This window comes from Aotus nancymaae, unplaced genomic scaffold, assembly GCF_030222135.1.
Source record: "Aotus nancymaae isolate 86718 unplaced genomic scaffold, 86718_ANA_hifiasm-v0.15.2.pri h1tg000077l, whole genome shotgun sequence".
Classification (NCBI taxonomy): domain Eukaryota; kingdom Metazoa; phylum Chordata; class Mammalia; order Primates; family Aotidae; genus Aotus; species Aotus nancymaae.
This window is the reverse complement of record NW_026988492.1, coordinates 20417033-20433480: the sequence shown is the minus strand read 5'-3', so window position 1 is coordinate 20433480 and position 16448 is coordinate 20417033. Positions and strand designations below refer to the sequence as shown.

Sequence of the window (16448 nt, the reverse complement as noted above, 5' to 3'; positions counted from 1 at the left end):
CCTTGCTCTGAATATAGGAAAAGTAAAAAATGAATGAAAGAGCCGGGCGCAGTGGCTCACGCCTGTGACCACAACACTTTCGAGGCCAAGGTGAGCGGATCACTTGAGGTCTGCAGTTTGAGATTAGCCTAGCTAACATGGTGAAACCCCATCTCTACTAAAAATACAAAAATCAGCTGGCATAGTGGCACGTGCCTATAATCCCAGCTACTCTGGAGGCTGAGGCAGGAGAATTGTTTGAACCCGAGGGGTGGAGTTTGCAGTGAGCCGAGATGACACCATTGCACTCCAGCTCAGTATTCAATGCACAGGACACTAAGACTCTAGGGTCCTCCCTGACCCCAGGGCGTTTGCACAGGCTAGGCTTTCTGCCTGCAAAGTGGTTGCCCTCTGAAGATCTCTTGCCTCAGCCTTCCAAAGTGCTGGGATTAAAGGCGTGAGCCACTGCCCCTGGCTTTAAATGTAACGTTCTAAGACCCTGTGTATGGTTTGCTTTTCACCCCAGATACTTCCAGCAAGATGTCTTGAGAATTGCTAATATGTTCTAAAAATAAGAAAAATAAATAAATAAAGGGAAGATGATATTGTAAGTAAAATAACAGGAAAGCTGGGATAAATTCGTTCTGACTAGAACACAAGACCAGGAAACAGAAGGCCTGGGTGCCAATGTCATCTCTGCTCATGCCTGATAATGCCCGACAGGTACCACGATGTTTCAAACCTCTGTGCCTCTTCTCATGCTGTTCCCTCGGCCCAGTATGCCTTTCCCTTCCTTCTTCCCCAGCAAGGTTTGGCCCATCCTGCAGGAATCAGCTCTCATGCCTCTGCTCCAGAAAGTCTTCCCACACCACACAGCAGTTGGCATGGGGGTTCCTCCTCCGATACTTACAGCACCCACACTGGGGGCCCACCAGTTTCTATACTTCCCAGTCTGCAGAACTTGCTCTCTATGCATTCATTTTTCCCTAACTGGCTTTTTTTTTTTTTTTTTTTTTGAGATGGAATCTCACACTGTCACCCAGGCTGCAGCACAGTGGCACGGTGGCCAGTGGAGGCAGACTTCCCTATACCTGGTTTCCCTGGACCCGCAGGAGGAAGGAGGTCAGCTGCCTCCATTTTAAGAGCTTGTAAAAGTCTCTGACGGAAGGCGGCTTCTAAAGGCAGACTGAAGGCACATGTGACTCATCCAAGGCCCCTTATGATAAGTGTCCACTGTTTGGGCAAAAACTAAAAGATGGGCTAAAAAGCAAACTGGAAACCACAGTTCTGGGGCTACCACTTTTGGGTGCAGTAGGACTTGTTAAAATGTTGTTTTCGGCAGGGAGCAGTGGCTCACACCTGTAATCCCAGCACATTGGGAGGCCGAGGCAGGTAGATCACCTGAGGTCAGGAGTTCAAGACTAGCCTGGCCAACATGAAGAAACCCCGTCTCTACTAAAAACACAAAAAAATTAGCCAGGTGTGGTGGCAGTTGCCTGTAGTCCCAGCTACTCAGGAGGCTGAGGCAAGAGAATTGCTTCAACCTGGGAGTCGGAGGTTGCAGTCGGCCGAGATTGCGCCACTGCATTCCAGCCTGGGCAACAGAGTGAAACTTCGTTTCAAATAAAATAAAATGTTGTTTCCTGCTCATCGCATTGAGTCCAAAGTCACATTTCCTGTACTCCACAGGGTCAAGAATTCCACACTGCAAAGGGGTTTTGCTTTCCTATTTAACCCTTCACAGTCCTGACATCAAGTGCCTCCCTCAAATCTTTTATGTTTCCTTTGCATTAGGATGGGACGCGATGCAAAGCGGTAAAGAAGCATTTCCTTTATACAGTTTAACTAAGAGATGCCCGTTAGCTTGGTTTTCACCATTCTCATTGATTTTTCATTTGAGAACGCACATCATTGCCTTTGCCAATAATAACGCAAAACAAAGCATCCCAGCAGCCACTCAGAGTATTTTTGTTATTGTGTGACTGATAACTATCTTTAAAGCTGAGCGAGACAGTGCTCGTTTGGTTTAGGGTTGTGGTAGGTCAAACTGTCAGGTCAGTAATAAATATGCGATTGCTTCCAGGCAATAGAAATTGGATGCGTTCATTTAACAGACTGCTTTTAGCTTCTACATATAAAACAAATAGATTTTTGGTTCAAGTGTTAGCACCTTCAATAGAGACGGCCTCAGGGAGAGCTTTGTTTATAGTTACTGGAGGGTGGGGGCGTGTGATAAGTCACTTTCCAGACCCAGGGGGAGAATAATACTGCCTGGCTTCTACATGATTTTATTGTAGACAGTTTCACATGGAATGAGTTTCTACAGAAAGCCAAAGCGAGAGATGAAATTCTTATATATTGATCTATTTAGAGACAGGGTCTCACTCTGTCGCCCAGGCTGGAGTTCAGTGGCGTAATCATAGCTCACTGCAGCCTTGAACTCCTGGGCTTAAGCGATCCTCCTGCCTCAGCCCCTGGAGTAGCTGGAACTATAGGCACATCCCACTGTGCCCAGCTAATTTAAGAACTTTTTATTATTTCTTTTTTGAGACATGGGTCTTGCTGTGTTGTCCAGGCTGGTCTCAAACTCTTGGCTTAAAGCAATCCTCCCACTTTAGCCTTCCAAAGTGCTGGGATTACAGGTGTTAGCCACCACACCTGGCCAAGTGTATGAAATGCTTATAGATGTTGCTGGATGGAAGTGGGGAGAGGAGCTCTTCAAATGGAAGAATGTTACATATTTAGTGTCCTTGTTTTGTAGTGTGTGTTCACCAAGGACAGACCAGGCACTGTGGGAGGCTGAGGCAGGCAGATCACTTGAGGCCAGGAGTTTGAGACGAGCCTGGCCAACACGGTGAAACCCCGTCTCTACTAAAAATACAAAAATTAACTGGGTGTGATGGCAGACACCTGTAATTCTAACTAGTAGGGAAGCTGAGGCAAGAGAATTGCTTGAACTCAGGAGGCAGAGGTTGCAGTGAGCCAAGATCATGCCACTGCACTCCAGACAGAGAAAGACTCCACCTCAAAGAAAAAAAAAAAAAAAGAAAAGAAAAAAAAAAGACAGGTCAGTGATACTAACTATAAACCCTTAATAATACAGGAAAGTTAAAGTAGGTGTGTACTGAGGAGACCAGATTACTCAATCATGGGCTATCCAGCCCTGGAGAAATTGTTTGCTCCACTATGTTTTCTCAAGTCTATTCCAAATTTTCTTTTTAAAAATGTTTCATTTTATTTTTTGTTTTAGAGACAGTCTTGTTCTGTTGCCCAGGCTGGAGTTCAGTGGTGCAGTCAGGGCTCACCGCAGCCTTGAACTCCTGGGCTCAAGTGATCTTTCCATCTCAGCCTCCTGCATAGCTGGGACTACAGGTGCACGCCACCACTCCTGCCTAATTAAAAAAAATTTTTTTTTGTGAAGTAGGGGTTTTGCTATGATGCTCAGGTTGGCCTCAAACTTCTGGCTTCAAGCAATCTTCCCACCTCAGCCTCCCAAAGCACTAGGATTGCAGGCATAAGCCACCACACCCAGTCCCCAGTTTTCTTTTCTAGCAGCTTCTACACCACATTTTGTGATTCACTTCCTAATTTACAAACACATGCTCAAAAAGGAGTCAAGGGCCAATTCGTTCTGGATCTCCAGTGGTTAACAGCAGATGCTAAATAAATATTTGTCAAGAGAATGAATACATCAGCTTCACAATATGCCCTGTAGACCCATATTCTTATAGGTTCAGGGACTGTTGTGTAGACACAGCTCCCGTCCTAAGCAAACAGTTGCCATATTAAGAATTCACTCGGCTCACCTGTGCCTGGTTCCCATCTCCCTCAAGTCATTTGCATTGGGAAGGAAAGGCGAGGAGAACGCCTCATCCCTAAGCTCTCCTTGGAGGGCACCCTTCTTTTTTGATTTACTTTAGCTGCACACAGAAAGAGCTACGCTCGTCGGGCAAGTTGGCTCAAGTCTATAATTTCAGCGCTTTGGAAGGTCAGGAGTTCAAGACCAGCCTGGCGCCAGCATGGTGAAACACCGTCTCTACTAAAAATATGAAATATTAGCTGGGCATGGTGGCATGCACCTGTGGTCCCAGCTACTTGGGAGGCTGAGGCAGAAGAATTGCTCGAACCCGGCAGGTGGAGGGTGCAGTGAGCTGAGATCGCACCATTGCACTCCAGCCTGGGCAACAGAGGAGATTCCGTATCCCAAAAAAAAAAAAAAAAAAAAAGAAAGAAAGCTACGCTCAAGCCCTTCTCTGGTCACTAAATATAAGGTACTGTTGTGTATTTGCCATTGTTTCCGACAACACAGCATGTTGTCTGAGAGGTGGTAATGAACGCTGAATGCCGCGTTCCCAGAAACAGGTATCACAAGCCAGGCATGGGGGCCGCAGCCACTGACTTTCTCCTCTCCCACCGTCCAGCAGATAATACATGGAAATCCCAAACCTATTTCTAAATAAATGACTTACCCAGAGCTGCGTCTTGTGGTGGTTTCTTCTGCAACTGGAAAATTGCTTTTCTAGTTTGTTTATTTTTAAATTGTAGATAAGCTTGTGGCCAGGCATACTGAACGACTGAACCCTTTTCAGAGGCCCCAGCAGGTGCCAATCATGGCTGAAATGCAAGGACACGAGGAGAGCACGGACCCGGACTCGCCCCCTCGCACCCGCGTTCCCCGTGCTGGTTCTAAAGATGCATCTTCAACGAGTCAGTCGAAGTTACTATTAACCTTAATAGTTTGGGTAAATCAGACTCCCCAGACAGCACCAATCAGGCGATTCAATTAATTAAGATACAGGCTGCTGAAAGAAAAGATCCTTCAGTGTTAACCTTCTAGGTTCTTAAACTAACATCCTGATGTCACCGTGTCTGTGAACGCTCTAAAATTTATGCAAAAATTTATTTTGTATGTAAACTTTTATGAAGGAGAGGGAATGTAATTCAAATTTCAAAGGGAGCTGTGATAAGAAGTTAAAAGCTACTCGTTTTCTTCTTCTAAGAGATGGGGCGCTCCCTCTGTCGCCCAGGTGGGGGCGCAGTGGCGTAATCACAGCTTGCTGCAGCCTCAAACCCTTGGGCTTAAGCAGCCCTTCTGCCTCAGCCTCCCAACGTGTTGGGATTACAGGTGTGAGTCTCAAGCTGAGCCCAAATTATTAATTGGTATGTGAAACTAAATTCTAACTATACCCATCTTTTAAATTTGCAGTAATGGCTAACCAACTTTTTTCTCTTTCTTCCTCAAATTTCTTTTCTTTTTTTTTTTTTTGAGACGGAGTTTCGCTCGTTACCCAGGCTGGAGTGCAATGGCGCGATCTCGGCTCACCGCAACCTCCGCCTCCTGGGTTCAGGCAATTCTCCTGCCTCAGCCTCCTGAGTAGCTGGGATTACAGGCACGCGCCACCATGCCCAGCTAATTTTTTGTATTAGTAGAGACGGGGTTTCACCATGTTGACCAGGATGGTCTTGATCTCTTGACCTCGTGATCCACCCGCCTCGGCCTCCCAAAGTGCTGGGATTACAGGCTTGAGCCACCGCGCCCGGCCTCTTCCTCAAATTTCTAAACACCTTTTAAAGGTTTTTTAAAAACCAACAACAAAGGATACTTATTTAAAGCATTCAACAAGCATTTTCTTAAAATTCTTAAATTTTCTTAAAATTTATGACAGGAGATTCAAATTAAAATTTAAATAGATTATAATAGTCATTACTTTAACTTGGGTGTGTCTAACTATTTCTGCTGAATAGCTTAAAAGTTGTTTAGGCTATAGCTTTTGATAATGGGATCTGCCATTCCATCCCTGCCCCCTAGCCCACAAGTTACTTTTTAACTTAATTTAGCTTTGTTGTTGTTGAGATGAGGTCTCACTCTGTCACCCGGGCTGGAGTGCAGTGGTGCAATCTTAGCTCAGTGCAGTCTTGAACTCCTGGGCTCAAGTGATCCTCCTACCTCAGCCTCCTGAGTAGCTGGGACTACAAGTGTGTACAATTTAATTTTTTTTGGGAGACAGTTTCACTCGTTCACCCAATCTGGAGTGCAGTGGCATGATCTCAGCTCACTGCAACCTCCACCTCCTGGGTTCAAGCAATTCTCGTGTCTTAGTCTCCTGAGTAGCTGAAATTACAGGCATGCACCACCACACCCAGTTATTTTTGTATTTTTAGTAGAGATGGGGTTTCACTATGTTGGCCAGGCTGGTCTCAGACTCCTGACCTCAAGTGATCTGCCTGCCTTGGCCTCCCAAAGTGCTGGGATTATAGGGGTGAGCCACGATTTTTTTTTTTTTTTTTTTTGGTACAGCAACTCACTGTTGCCCAGGCGAGTCTTTGACTCCTCCTGGATTCGGGGCATCTTCCCACCTTGGACTCCTAAATTGCTGAAATTACAGGCATGAACCACTGCACTCAGCCCACAATTAAAAAAATAATAATTGAAATTTTGGTCTTAAAACGGTGATAGAAATATTTCAAAAATAAAATGTAAATATGATTTTATCTAAGGGATGGATGTCAGTGTTTGATAAATGAAAATTTCAGTTACCCTATTTGTACACCTGGAAACATTGAACCTGAATGTCCGAGCTGGTTCTCATACTGTGAGGAATGGAACCTAGAAGGGGTCTGTAGCTTTGGATGCCCCGGTACGAGTCATTGCTACCCTCCAACATTCAAAGCTGAAGTAGAATCAGCTTTTCTTCTTTGCTCTGGAGGGAGAGAGCAGAGGAAATACTGCAACATTGCCTCTGTCTAGAACAGGTGTTTTCAATTTTGCCAGCACACTGGAATCAACTGAGAAGCTTTGAAAGATAATGCTTAGGTCACACCGAGGCAGATTCCATTAGAATTTCTGGGGGTGGGTCCCAGGGGTTGGTGTTTTATAAAGTGTCCCAGGTAATTCCAATGTGCAGCTAGGGTTGAGATCTGTAACTCTGGCAAAATATAAATAATTATTTTAACATCGGATTTATACCAGGCTCTTGGTTAGTTTCAAGATGTCTTAAAGGCTGCCAAAGTGTCATTGTTTGCATATGGAACCACGATTCAGATCATTTATATAGATGACCACAGTTTTATGAGGACAGAGTTAGTAAAAATAAAAGGAGGCCACATGCAAATGAATCCTGGTACAGAAGAGAGCATTCGTGGAAAAACTGGGGAAATTTGAATCAAGTCTGTAGTTTAGTTAGTAATATAATACCGATGTTAATTTCTTAGTTTTGATTAAAGTAACATGATTTGCAAGATGTTGACATTTGTTGATGCTGGGTGGAGGGTATACAGGAACTCCCCGATACGTTTGCAATTCTTCTTTCAGTCTATTTCAAAATTAAAGTTAAAAGATTAAAAAAGGAGAAAGCAGGTGTGGTATCAACGCTGCAAAACTATTGTTTGCTAACAATATTAAACATTCTTGGGCATAAGTTCTTGCACTGTGGACTCAGATGCTTTATTAATGAATACAACTTACGGGGTGAGAGAAGCTTAGAGAACTTTCCAATTTCCTGTCTACATTTTGCTTTATATAAATTTTCTCCAGTTTCATCTAGATCCCACAAAATGTCAACAGCACTTGATTCTGAACGAGTCTCTAACAATAAATGACTGTTTTTTTTTTTTGAAGTCAGAGTCTCACTCTGTTGCCCAGGCTGGAGTGCAGTGGCACGATCTCAGCTCACTGCAACCTCTGCCTCCCGGGTTCAAGTGATTTTCCTGCCTCAGCCTCCCAAGTAGCTGGGATTACAGGCACATGCCACCACGCCTGGCCGATTTTTGTATTTTTAGTAGAGATGGGGTTTCGCCATGTTGGCCAGGCTGGTCTTGAACTCCTGATCTCAGGTAATCTGCCCACCTTGGCCTCCCAAAGTGCTGGGATTACAGGTGTGATCCACTGTGCCCTGCCTACCATTAGAAATTCTACTCTTAGGAACCATCATGCTGCTGGTAGGAGTATCCTCCACTTGCATAGCACTTTACAGTTCATAACTGCTTTCCACGTATTAGCCTTGCTTTATTTGCATTAGGAAAAAGGCAAATACATGTGATATACCATAGGCTGTCCAAAAGAATTGAACTACGATTGCATTTTATTATAAAACAGTGTAGCACCTGTATAAAGCATGCACACGCACACACACACACTCACAATACACACGTAGAATTGGAAAACATGGTTATAAAACAATCTTGCTGTAGTGTCCTGTGATACAGAGCTAGGCTGGGGGACGTAGTACTGTAAGACCAGCACTTACTACCTAGGAATCACCAAGCCAGAGCAGGCGACACCCAGGGGCACTATTATGCAAGGGCAGCTCTCGTTCTTTCCTACCAGGAAAAGGAGAAAAGTTCAGTGAGGCACTCACAGTGTCCCGCCAGGACTGACAGCTCCTGAGTCATGGTCTCCCCACTGTCCAACCTTGAATATGTCAGCTCTTCACCTCCTCTGGGCTCCTGACACCTGCCCTTTCCCCTCGTGTACCAGGCACATCTGCCAGTTCTTTTTCGGAAACCTTTTGCCAGCTCCAGTGGTTGGCTGACCTCCTGCTGGCTGGCTGCCAATTCTTCTGGAGAGTGGCAGGAGAGACCCTCCCACTCAGTCTCTAGGGTAGGTGATGGAAATGGCTGCACTTTCTCTGGATCACGCCGGAAAGATGAAGATGGCTCACTTCTCTTCATCACTGCCCCCGACAGAGCCTCCACGCAGCCAACTCCACCACCAGCAGAGGGGGCAAGACACTCTTATTCAGCCTGGCTACACACACACACACACACACACACACACACACACACGCATGCCTCTTATCCAGCCTGCCTTCTACACACACACACACACACACACACACACGCATGCCTCTTATCCAGCCTGCCTTCTACACATACACACACATACACACACACACACGCATGCCTCTTATCCAGCCTGGCTTCTACACACACACACACACACACGCATGCCTCTTATCCAGCCTGCCTTCTACACACACACACACACACATACACACACACACACACACGCATGCCTCTTATCCAGCCTGGCACCCCACCCCCCCCACACACGCATTTTATACAGCCTGTTTTCTACACACACGCATGCCTCTTATCCAGCCTGGCTTCTACACACACACACACACACACGCATGCCTCTTATCCAGCCTGCCTTCTACACACACACACACACACACACACACACACGCATGCCTCTTATCCAGCCTGGCTTCTACACACACACACACACACACACACACACACGCATGCCTCTTATCCAGCCTGCCTTCTACACACACACACACACACACACACGCATGCCTCTTATCCAGCCTGGCACCCCACCCCCCCACACACACGCATTTTATCCAGCCTGTTTTCTACACACACGCATGCCTCTTATCCAGCCTGGCTTCTACACACACACACACACACACGCATGCCTCTTATCCAGCCTGGCTTCTACACACACACACACACACGCATGCCTCTTATCCAGCCTGCCTTCTACACACACACACACACACACACACACACGCATGCCTCTTATCCAGCCTGCCTTCTACACACACACACACATACACACACACACACGCATGCCTCTTATCCAGCCTGGCTTCTACACACACACACACACACACACACACATGCCTCTTATCCAGCCTGGCACCCCACCCCCCCACACACGCATTTTATCCAGCCTGTTTTCTACACACACGCATGCCTCTTATCCAGCCTGGCTTCTACACACACACACACACACACACACGCATGCCTCTTATCCAGCCTGCCTTCTACACACACACACACACACACACACACACGCATGCCTCTTATCCAGCCTGGCACCCCACCCCCCCCACACGCATTTTATCCAGCCTGTTTTCTACACACACGCATGCCTCTTATCCAGCCTGGCTTCTACACACACACACACACACGCATGCCTCTTATCCAGCCTGCCTTCTACACACACACACACACACACACACGCATGCCTCTTATCCAGCCTGCCTTCTACACACACACACACATACACACACACACACGCATGCCTCTTATCCAGCCTGGCTTCTACACACACACACACACACACACACACACACACACACATACACACACACACGCTTTACTGGTCAGCACAGAGAGCCAGGAGAGCTCAGACCTGGAGCATACCAGCTTAGCTGGATGGGGAAGCTGGACTTGGCTGTCTGCAGCCCCCGCTGTGATGTGTGGCTTTGGTGCTCTCGTCCCTCCTGGGAGAAGAGTGACTTTCTACCTAGGTCTGATTCCTGCCGGCCAGTGCTGTTAGGGCAGTGATCTGAAACGTTCTGCAGATGCACATCACCTTCAGCCCAGGACCACATGCCCATTTCTCAATTCTTGTTTATTCAAAAGGGAAGCCTAATTGGGCCTCCTCTAGAGTTCACTCCCAGGATCTTTTCGTAAACTTACGGGGGAAATGCGAACAATGGGAATATGATGAATTGAAACTTAGGGTTTCCTTCTGATTAGTGAAGACAGTCCAAACAGCAATTTAAGTGGTTTACAGTGATTCTCAGGAGAAAAGGGAGAAAATAATCTACATTTGTAAAAGTAAGTGTTCTAGATGTGCATGTTTTTAAAAGCATTTAAAACAATTGCAGTGCTAGGTCCTTCCCGTGAGCGCCCTGAACTTCGCCCACGGGCTTACTTGGCCCTACCTGTGACTCCTCCTGTCCACAGGCGGCCACCCCCACCTGCGGTCCAGCTCCCTGCAGGCTCCAGGATGAATGGCCGACCTTGCTCCTCCCAGCTTTCTTCAGGGTGATGTGGCTTTGCTCCAGCTGCCTGCTCTCCGAACAGCTTGAAATGTCCCTGATTTACAGGGTGACCGTATGGTCCAGTTTGCCCAAGACAGTCCCAATGACATCCCCTTTTGTTCAGTGTCCCAATTTGGACATAAGTCATAGGGCCACCCTGTTCACTTGCAGGTCGCCAAGGCCAGCTGTGGCCACGTGCAGGTACATCTGGCCATATGTCCCACTGGCCCACGTGGATGCTGCCTGTTCTTACATCAGTGGCACCGCCTGATTCCCAGGGCCTGGCCTCCCCTGTACTGTCTTGCCCAGCCACTAACCTAATGCTGACCTATTAGTAATTTAGGAAATCATCTCTGTAATTCTAAAGATCCGGAAGAGTGTGTGTGTGCGTGCGTGTGTCTGTGCGTGTGCACACACAGGAAAGAGAATTATGAACTATTTTCTTAAAATAGCTCATTTTTATCTAGAAATCTATGCAGGTATTCACCAAACTCTTTTGATAACAGAACATTAAAAAGGAAATTGAAATTTTAGTAAAGATTTTCCTTACTTGTATTACAAAACACCACTTTACGGCGCCAAAATGAAAAGACCTTTGAAAGCGAACATTCTTCTCATCAGATCAGTGATCTGAATTTTGTATGTTCATAGTCACTCTATTTCAGCTCAGATGGTGAGTACAGGTTATTTTCTTTTTGAATTTATCATCAAATTCGCTTCCTGTTATTGTTATCCCAACAGTAGAGAGAAACGATTCATTTCCAGAAGTTTTCATTTAACTTAAACAGAAAACAAACCCACATAGATCCACTTTAAAAAAATAATAAACATTTCAGTCTGAACACAAACCTGCTTGATTAGAAGAACTAGTTCACCTAATAATTTTATAATATTAACATCACCCTAATTATACCCTTTGGCGGTACCAGGCTTGACCACAAGGCCTTTGAAATTCAGATGATGAACTTGGACTGACCCCAGACCATGGGACCCAAGTGGCCTGCAGCTGATTTTGCTGCTGACAGCTGGAGCGGAGCAGTTTCGGGTTCTGCACTGAGCTCCCCTTCGAGCTACGAGGGCTCCCGGCAGTACTTACGTTTCATCCGTGAACGCTATTCCAAAGTACTCCTTTTCCTTCAGATTAAAGTGAGAAGCCACGAGGTCAAGAAGCTCCTTGGCCAACAGCTTGGGCTGCAAGGAGAATACAATGGAAGAAGGGTGAGTGATGAGAGACTGCTTTTCCTAAAATATGCAATCTCAGGTTTCTATCATTTTTTCAATGAAATGTTGCTAAGCTTGAGTATTTTAAAGCAAATGATTTTTATAAACCCAAACAAACAGACAATGACACTGATGGGCACACAGCCACGTGAAGGGTCAACAGACAGAGACCTTCTGTTTTGTTTCCTAGAAGGTCTTTATTTTTTTCTAAATTGAGGTGGAGTCTCACTCTTTCATCCAGGCTGCAGTATAGTGACATGATACTGGCTCAGTGCAACCTCTGTCTCTCAGGTTCAAGCGATTCTCATGCCTCAGCCTCTGGGATTACAGGCATGCGCCACCACACATAGCTAATTTCTTTCTTTTTTGTATTTTTAGGAAAGATGGGGTTTTACCACGTTGGCCAGGCTGGTCTCGAACTTCTGGCCTTAAGTGATCCACCCGCCTCAGCCTCCCAAAGTGCTGGGATTATAGGCGTGTGCCACCACGCCTGGCTAATTTTTGTATATTTTTTTAAATTTTTGTATTTTTATAATCCCAGCTACTTGGGAGGCTGAAGAAGGAGAAGTGCTTGAACCCGGGAGGCAAAGATATCTGTCAATCTAAAGAAGCACACCGGAGCCTCAGAGCCTTAGGCATAAAGTCACGGCAGATGTTAGTGTCGTTAACATGTTATTCACCTTGGTCTGTCACTATTAAACTGACCACAGAACACCAGGCACTGAACTGGGAGAGAGAAAGGCTGTCTGATGAGGATACGGGGCCAGAAAAGAAGAGTTATTCCTAAACTAGCTTCCAGGTCATGCATTTGAAAATACATTCCCTTTCTGAAAATTACTCCATTCCAAGCACACTCACCAGATATTTACAAGTTCAGAGCAAAAAGCTCAGATTCCAGAAAGAAAATGATTGTGTATGTGTGTGTGCATGTGTGTGTGTGCGTGTGTGCATGTGTGCATTTATGCATATTATTTTTGGTCTTCCTGAGTTTATTTTCTATCCTGTTGGCTAGGCATTTCTCTGTTAGGAGAATGGGTAAGATGTATATCAAAAGTTCCACCACAGTAGGTTTCTTATTTCACTTCTTGGGTACTGCTATGGACTGAATTATATCTCCCCAAAATGCATGTGTTGAAGTCCTGACATCCAGTGGTATTTGGAAATGGGACTTTTGGGAGACAATTAGGTTTAAATGAGGTTATGAAGGTGGGGCCCTCAGGATGGGATTCGTGCCCTTATAAGAAGAGGCACCAGAGAGCCTGCTTCTTCTCTCTGCCATGTGGGGCCACAGTGTGAAGGTGGCCCTCACCAGGATCTAACCATGCTGTCACCCTGATCTCAAAATGACTGTTTAATACAACAGACATTTATTTACTGAGTGCCTACTATGTGCAGGGCACTGCCCACATGCTACAGGAAACAGAAAAATAAGCAAGACACAGCACAGGCCCATAAGAACCCTCGAGTTTTATTAGGGACACAGAGTAGGAGCTAGTGCTCAGTTTGAAAAGCTTCACCCTTTTCTGCCTCACTCCCGGGGCCCTGGGTGGCAGCCTCAGGGCCTAGATGACCATCAATTCACCGATGAAAACCACTTAAACTGAAAGAGTGGATTTGAAGCTTCCTCCCCAGCAGACAGGAATCGACAGGAGAATCCAACGTGATAAATCAATATCACCTTATAGTCTATGCTTCCATTCAAACTGAATTTTGAAAAAGTGAAAAAGCAATCTCTGTAACCAACAGGGAATTCAAGGTGATATATCAGACCCTCCTTCATTCCTGCTGGAACATCTACTCTGGGAGAACGCAGTGGGGTAAATGTGGCACATCTCAGAACGTCGCTGATGAATTATGAAGCAGAATGCAAGATGGGGGCTCTTGTAGCTTCCAGTAAATGCTGCATTGGCCATGGGCTGTGGTCAGTACTAGCTCCACCCCTAGAAGGTATTTGCTGCCCAATAACAAAGGGTTTGATGGATCACTTGTGACTATGAGGGAGCGTGGCTGCATTTTAAATTGCAACGTACTGGCTGGGCGCCATGGCTCATGCCTGTAACCCCAGCACTGTGGCAGGCTGAGGTGGGCGGATTGCCTGAGGTCAGGAGTTTGAGACCAGAATGGCCAACTTGGCAAAATCCTGCCTCTACTGAAATTTAGAAAATTAGCCAGGCGTGGCGGTGTGTGCCTGTAATCCCAGCTACTCGGGAGGCTGAGTCAGAAGAATCTCTTGAACCTGGGAGGCAGAGGTTTCAGTGAGTGGAGATGGTGCCACTGTACTCCAGCCTCGGCAACAGAGTGAGACTGTCTCAAAAATAAATAAATAAATAGCAATGTACAGATGCTCCTTGACTCACATGGTGGGGCTACATCCTGGTAAAATCACTGGAAGTTGAAAACATTGTAAATAAAAAATACACTTAAGACACTGGACCCACCAAATATCACAGCTTAGCCTAGCCTACCTTAAAGGTGCTCTAAACATGGCCCTTAGCCTACAGTCGGGCAAAATCGTCTAATGTCAAGCCTGTTTTGTCACAGACCGTTGAATATCTCGCGTACTTTGTTGAATACAGTACGCTGTAGACTGTCAGTCACTTACTCTTGTGACTGTGCGGCTGAGCAGTCATGCAAGTGAGTGCTGTACGGCGTACTGCCAGCCTGGGAAAAGGTCAGCATTCATCTGGAGTACAGTTGCTACTCAAAGTGCATTGCTTTTGCACCACTGTAAAGCTGAAAAATGATAAGCCAGACCAACGTAGGTGAGGGGCTGCCTGTGATATAATTTACCTGTCCAAATGATTGCCACCCCTTTCAAAGTAGTCACCGTATCTCTCTGATGCTTGCCATTTCTTAAAACATTTTTGATAATCTTTTGGGTTTGCCCTTGAAGCCTGTGTCAGATTTGTCAACGCATTTTCACTGGTGATAAATCTTCTTGTGTTCAAGAATGGATTTGATTTTTTTTTTTTCAAATGCCAAAAGTTACTTAAAGTCAAGTCTAGTGAACAGAGATAGAGGAGGAGGAATGGGTGATTATGCCTGGTCAACTCAATTTCATAAAATGAAGTGTGACTACAAGTAATTATTGTGGGTTTTTGGTGAGAGGTTTGGTCCAAACTTGAAAACGATAAAAATAAGATTTCATTCTGAGATTTTAACTTTAAGACTGGGCACAGTGACTCTTGCCTGTAATCCCAGCATTTTGAGGCTGAGGCAGGAGGATTCCTTAAGCCCAGGGTTCAATACCAGCCTGGGCAATATAGCGATACCCCATCTCTACCAAAATTTAAAAAAAATTAGCCAGGTATAATGGCATGCACTTGGGATTAGACCTAGCTATTCAGGAGGCTTGGACAGGAGGATTGCTTGAATCCAGGAAATTGAGACTGCAGTGAGCTATGATCATGCCACTGCACTCCAGCCTGAGCCTGGGCAATAGAGTGAGACCCGGATTCAAAAAAAAAAAAAAGAAAGGGAAGGAAGGAAGGAAAAAAGGAAGGAAGGAGAAATAAAGAAAGAAAGAGAGAAAGAAAGAAGGAAAGAAATAAAGAGAAATAAAGAAAGAAGAAGAAGGAAGGAAGGAGAGAAAGAAAGAAAGGAAAGAAAGGAAAGAGAAAGACAGGAAGGAAGGAAGGGAGAGAGAGAGAGAAAGGGCTGGGTGCAGTGGCTCACACCTGTAATCCCAGCACTTTGGGAGGCCAAGGTGGGCAGATCATGAGGTCAGGAGTTCAAGACCATCCTGGCCAACATGGTGAAACCTCATCTCTACTAAAGAACAAAAAATTAGCCAGGATGGTGGTGTGCACCTGAAATCCCAGCTACTTGGAGGCTGAGGCAGGAGAATTGCTTGAACCTGGGAGGTGGAGATTGGAGTGAGCCAAGATTGTGCCTCTGCACTCCAGCCTGGGCAACAGGATGAGACTGTCTACAAAAAAAAAAAAAAAAAAAAAAAAAAAAAAAAGAGAGAGAGAGAGAAAGAAAGAGCAAGAAAAAGAAAGAGAAAGAAGAAAACAAGGGAAAGAAGAAAGAAAAGAGAGTTAAACTTTAAAGCCAACATCTCCATAGATTTGATCAGAGATATATAAATTTGCCCAGGAAGAGAAAGAGTGATTCCCAGGGCAGCATAGTTTATGTAGAACATATATTCATCACTCCACAGAATGATTGGGCCTGAATGGAAGGGGGAGACTGGAGACAGGGTGGGAGGGGCAGTTGGGGAAGGGAGATGAACCCAGGAAGCAAATGTGATCTTAGCCAATAGGAGTGGAGTATCTGGGTCCCGTACCGGGTGCTAAGGTCTTTTATGTAGTAGAAACGGAGGGCTGTGGTTACGTTAGTTGATCATGTTACGTTGAACTCTCCTAATTCCATGGCTCCCAAGGAACAGCTATATCCCTTATACATGATCTCATTATCATGTAGAATAGAGATTATTATTCTTTTGCCAAAGAAGAGTCTGAGACT

The 16448-nt window shown here is 45.5% G+C and overlaps 1 protein-coding gene across 10 annotated transcripts in view; it reads right to left on the bottom strand.

The window, feature by feature from the left end:
- Positions 1 to 16448, bottom strand: part of FRMD4A (FERM domain containing 4A) — a 679421-nt gene that overhangs the window by 148425 nt on the left and 514548 nt on the right. For all 10 annotated transcript variants that reach the window (XM_064368421.1, XM_064368419.1, XM_064368420.1 and 7 more), the window contains one exon: positions 11857 to 11951. In XM_064368421.1, the coding sequence (XP_064224491.1) occupies positions 11857 to 11951 (95 nt within the window). The remainder of the gene's footprint in view (positions 1 to 11856; positions 11952 to 16448) is intronic.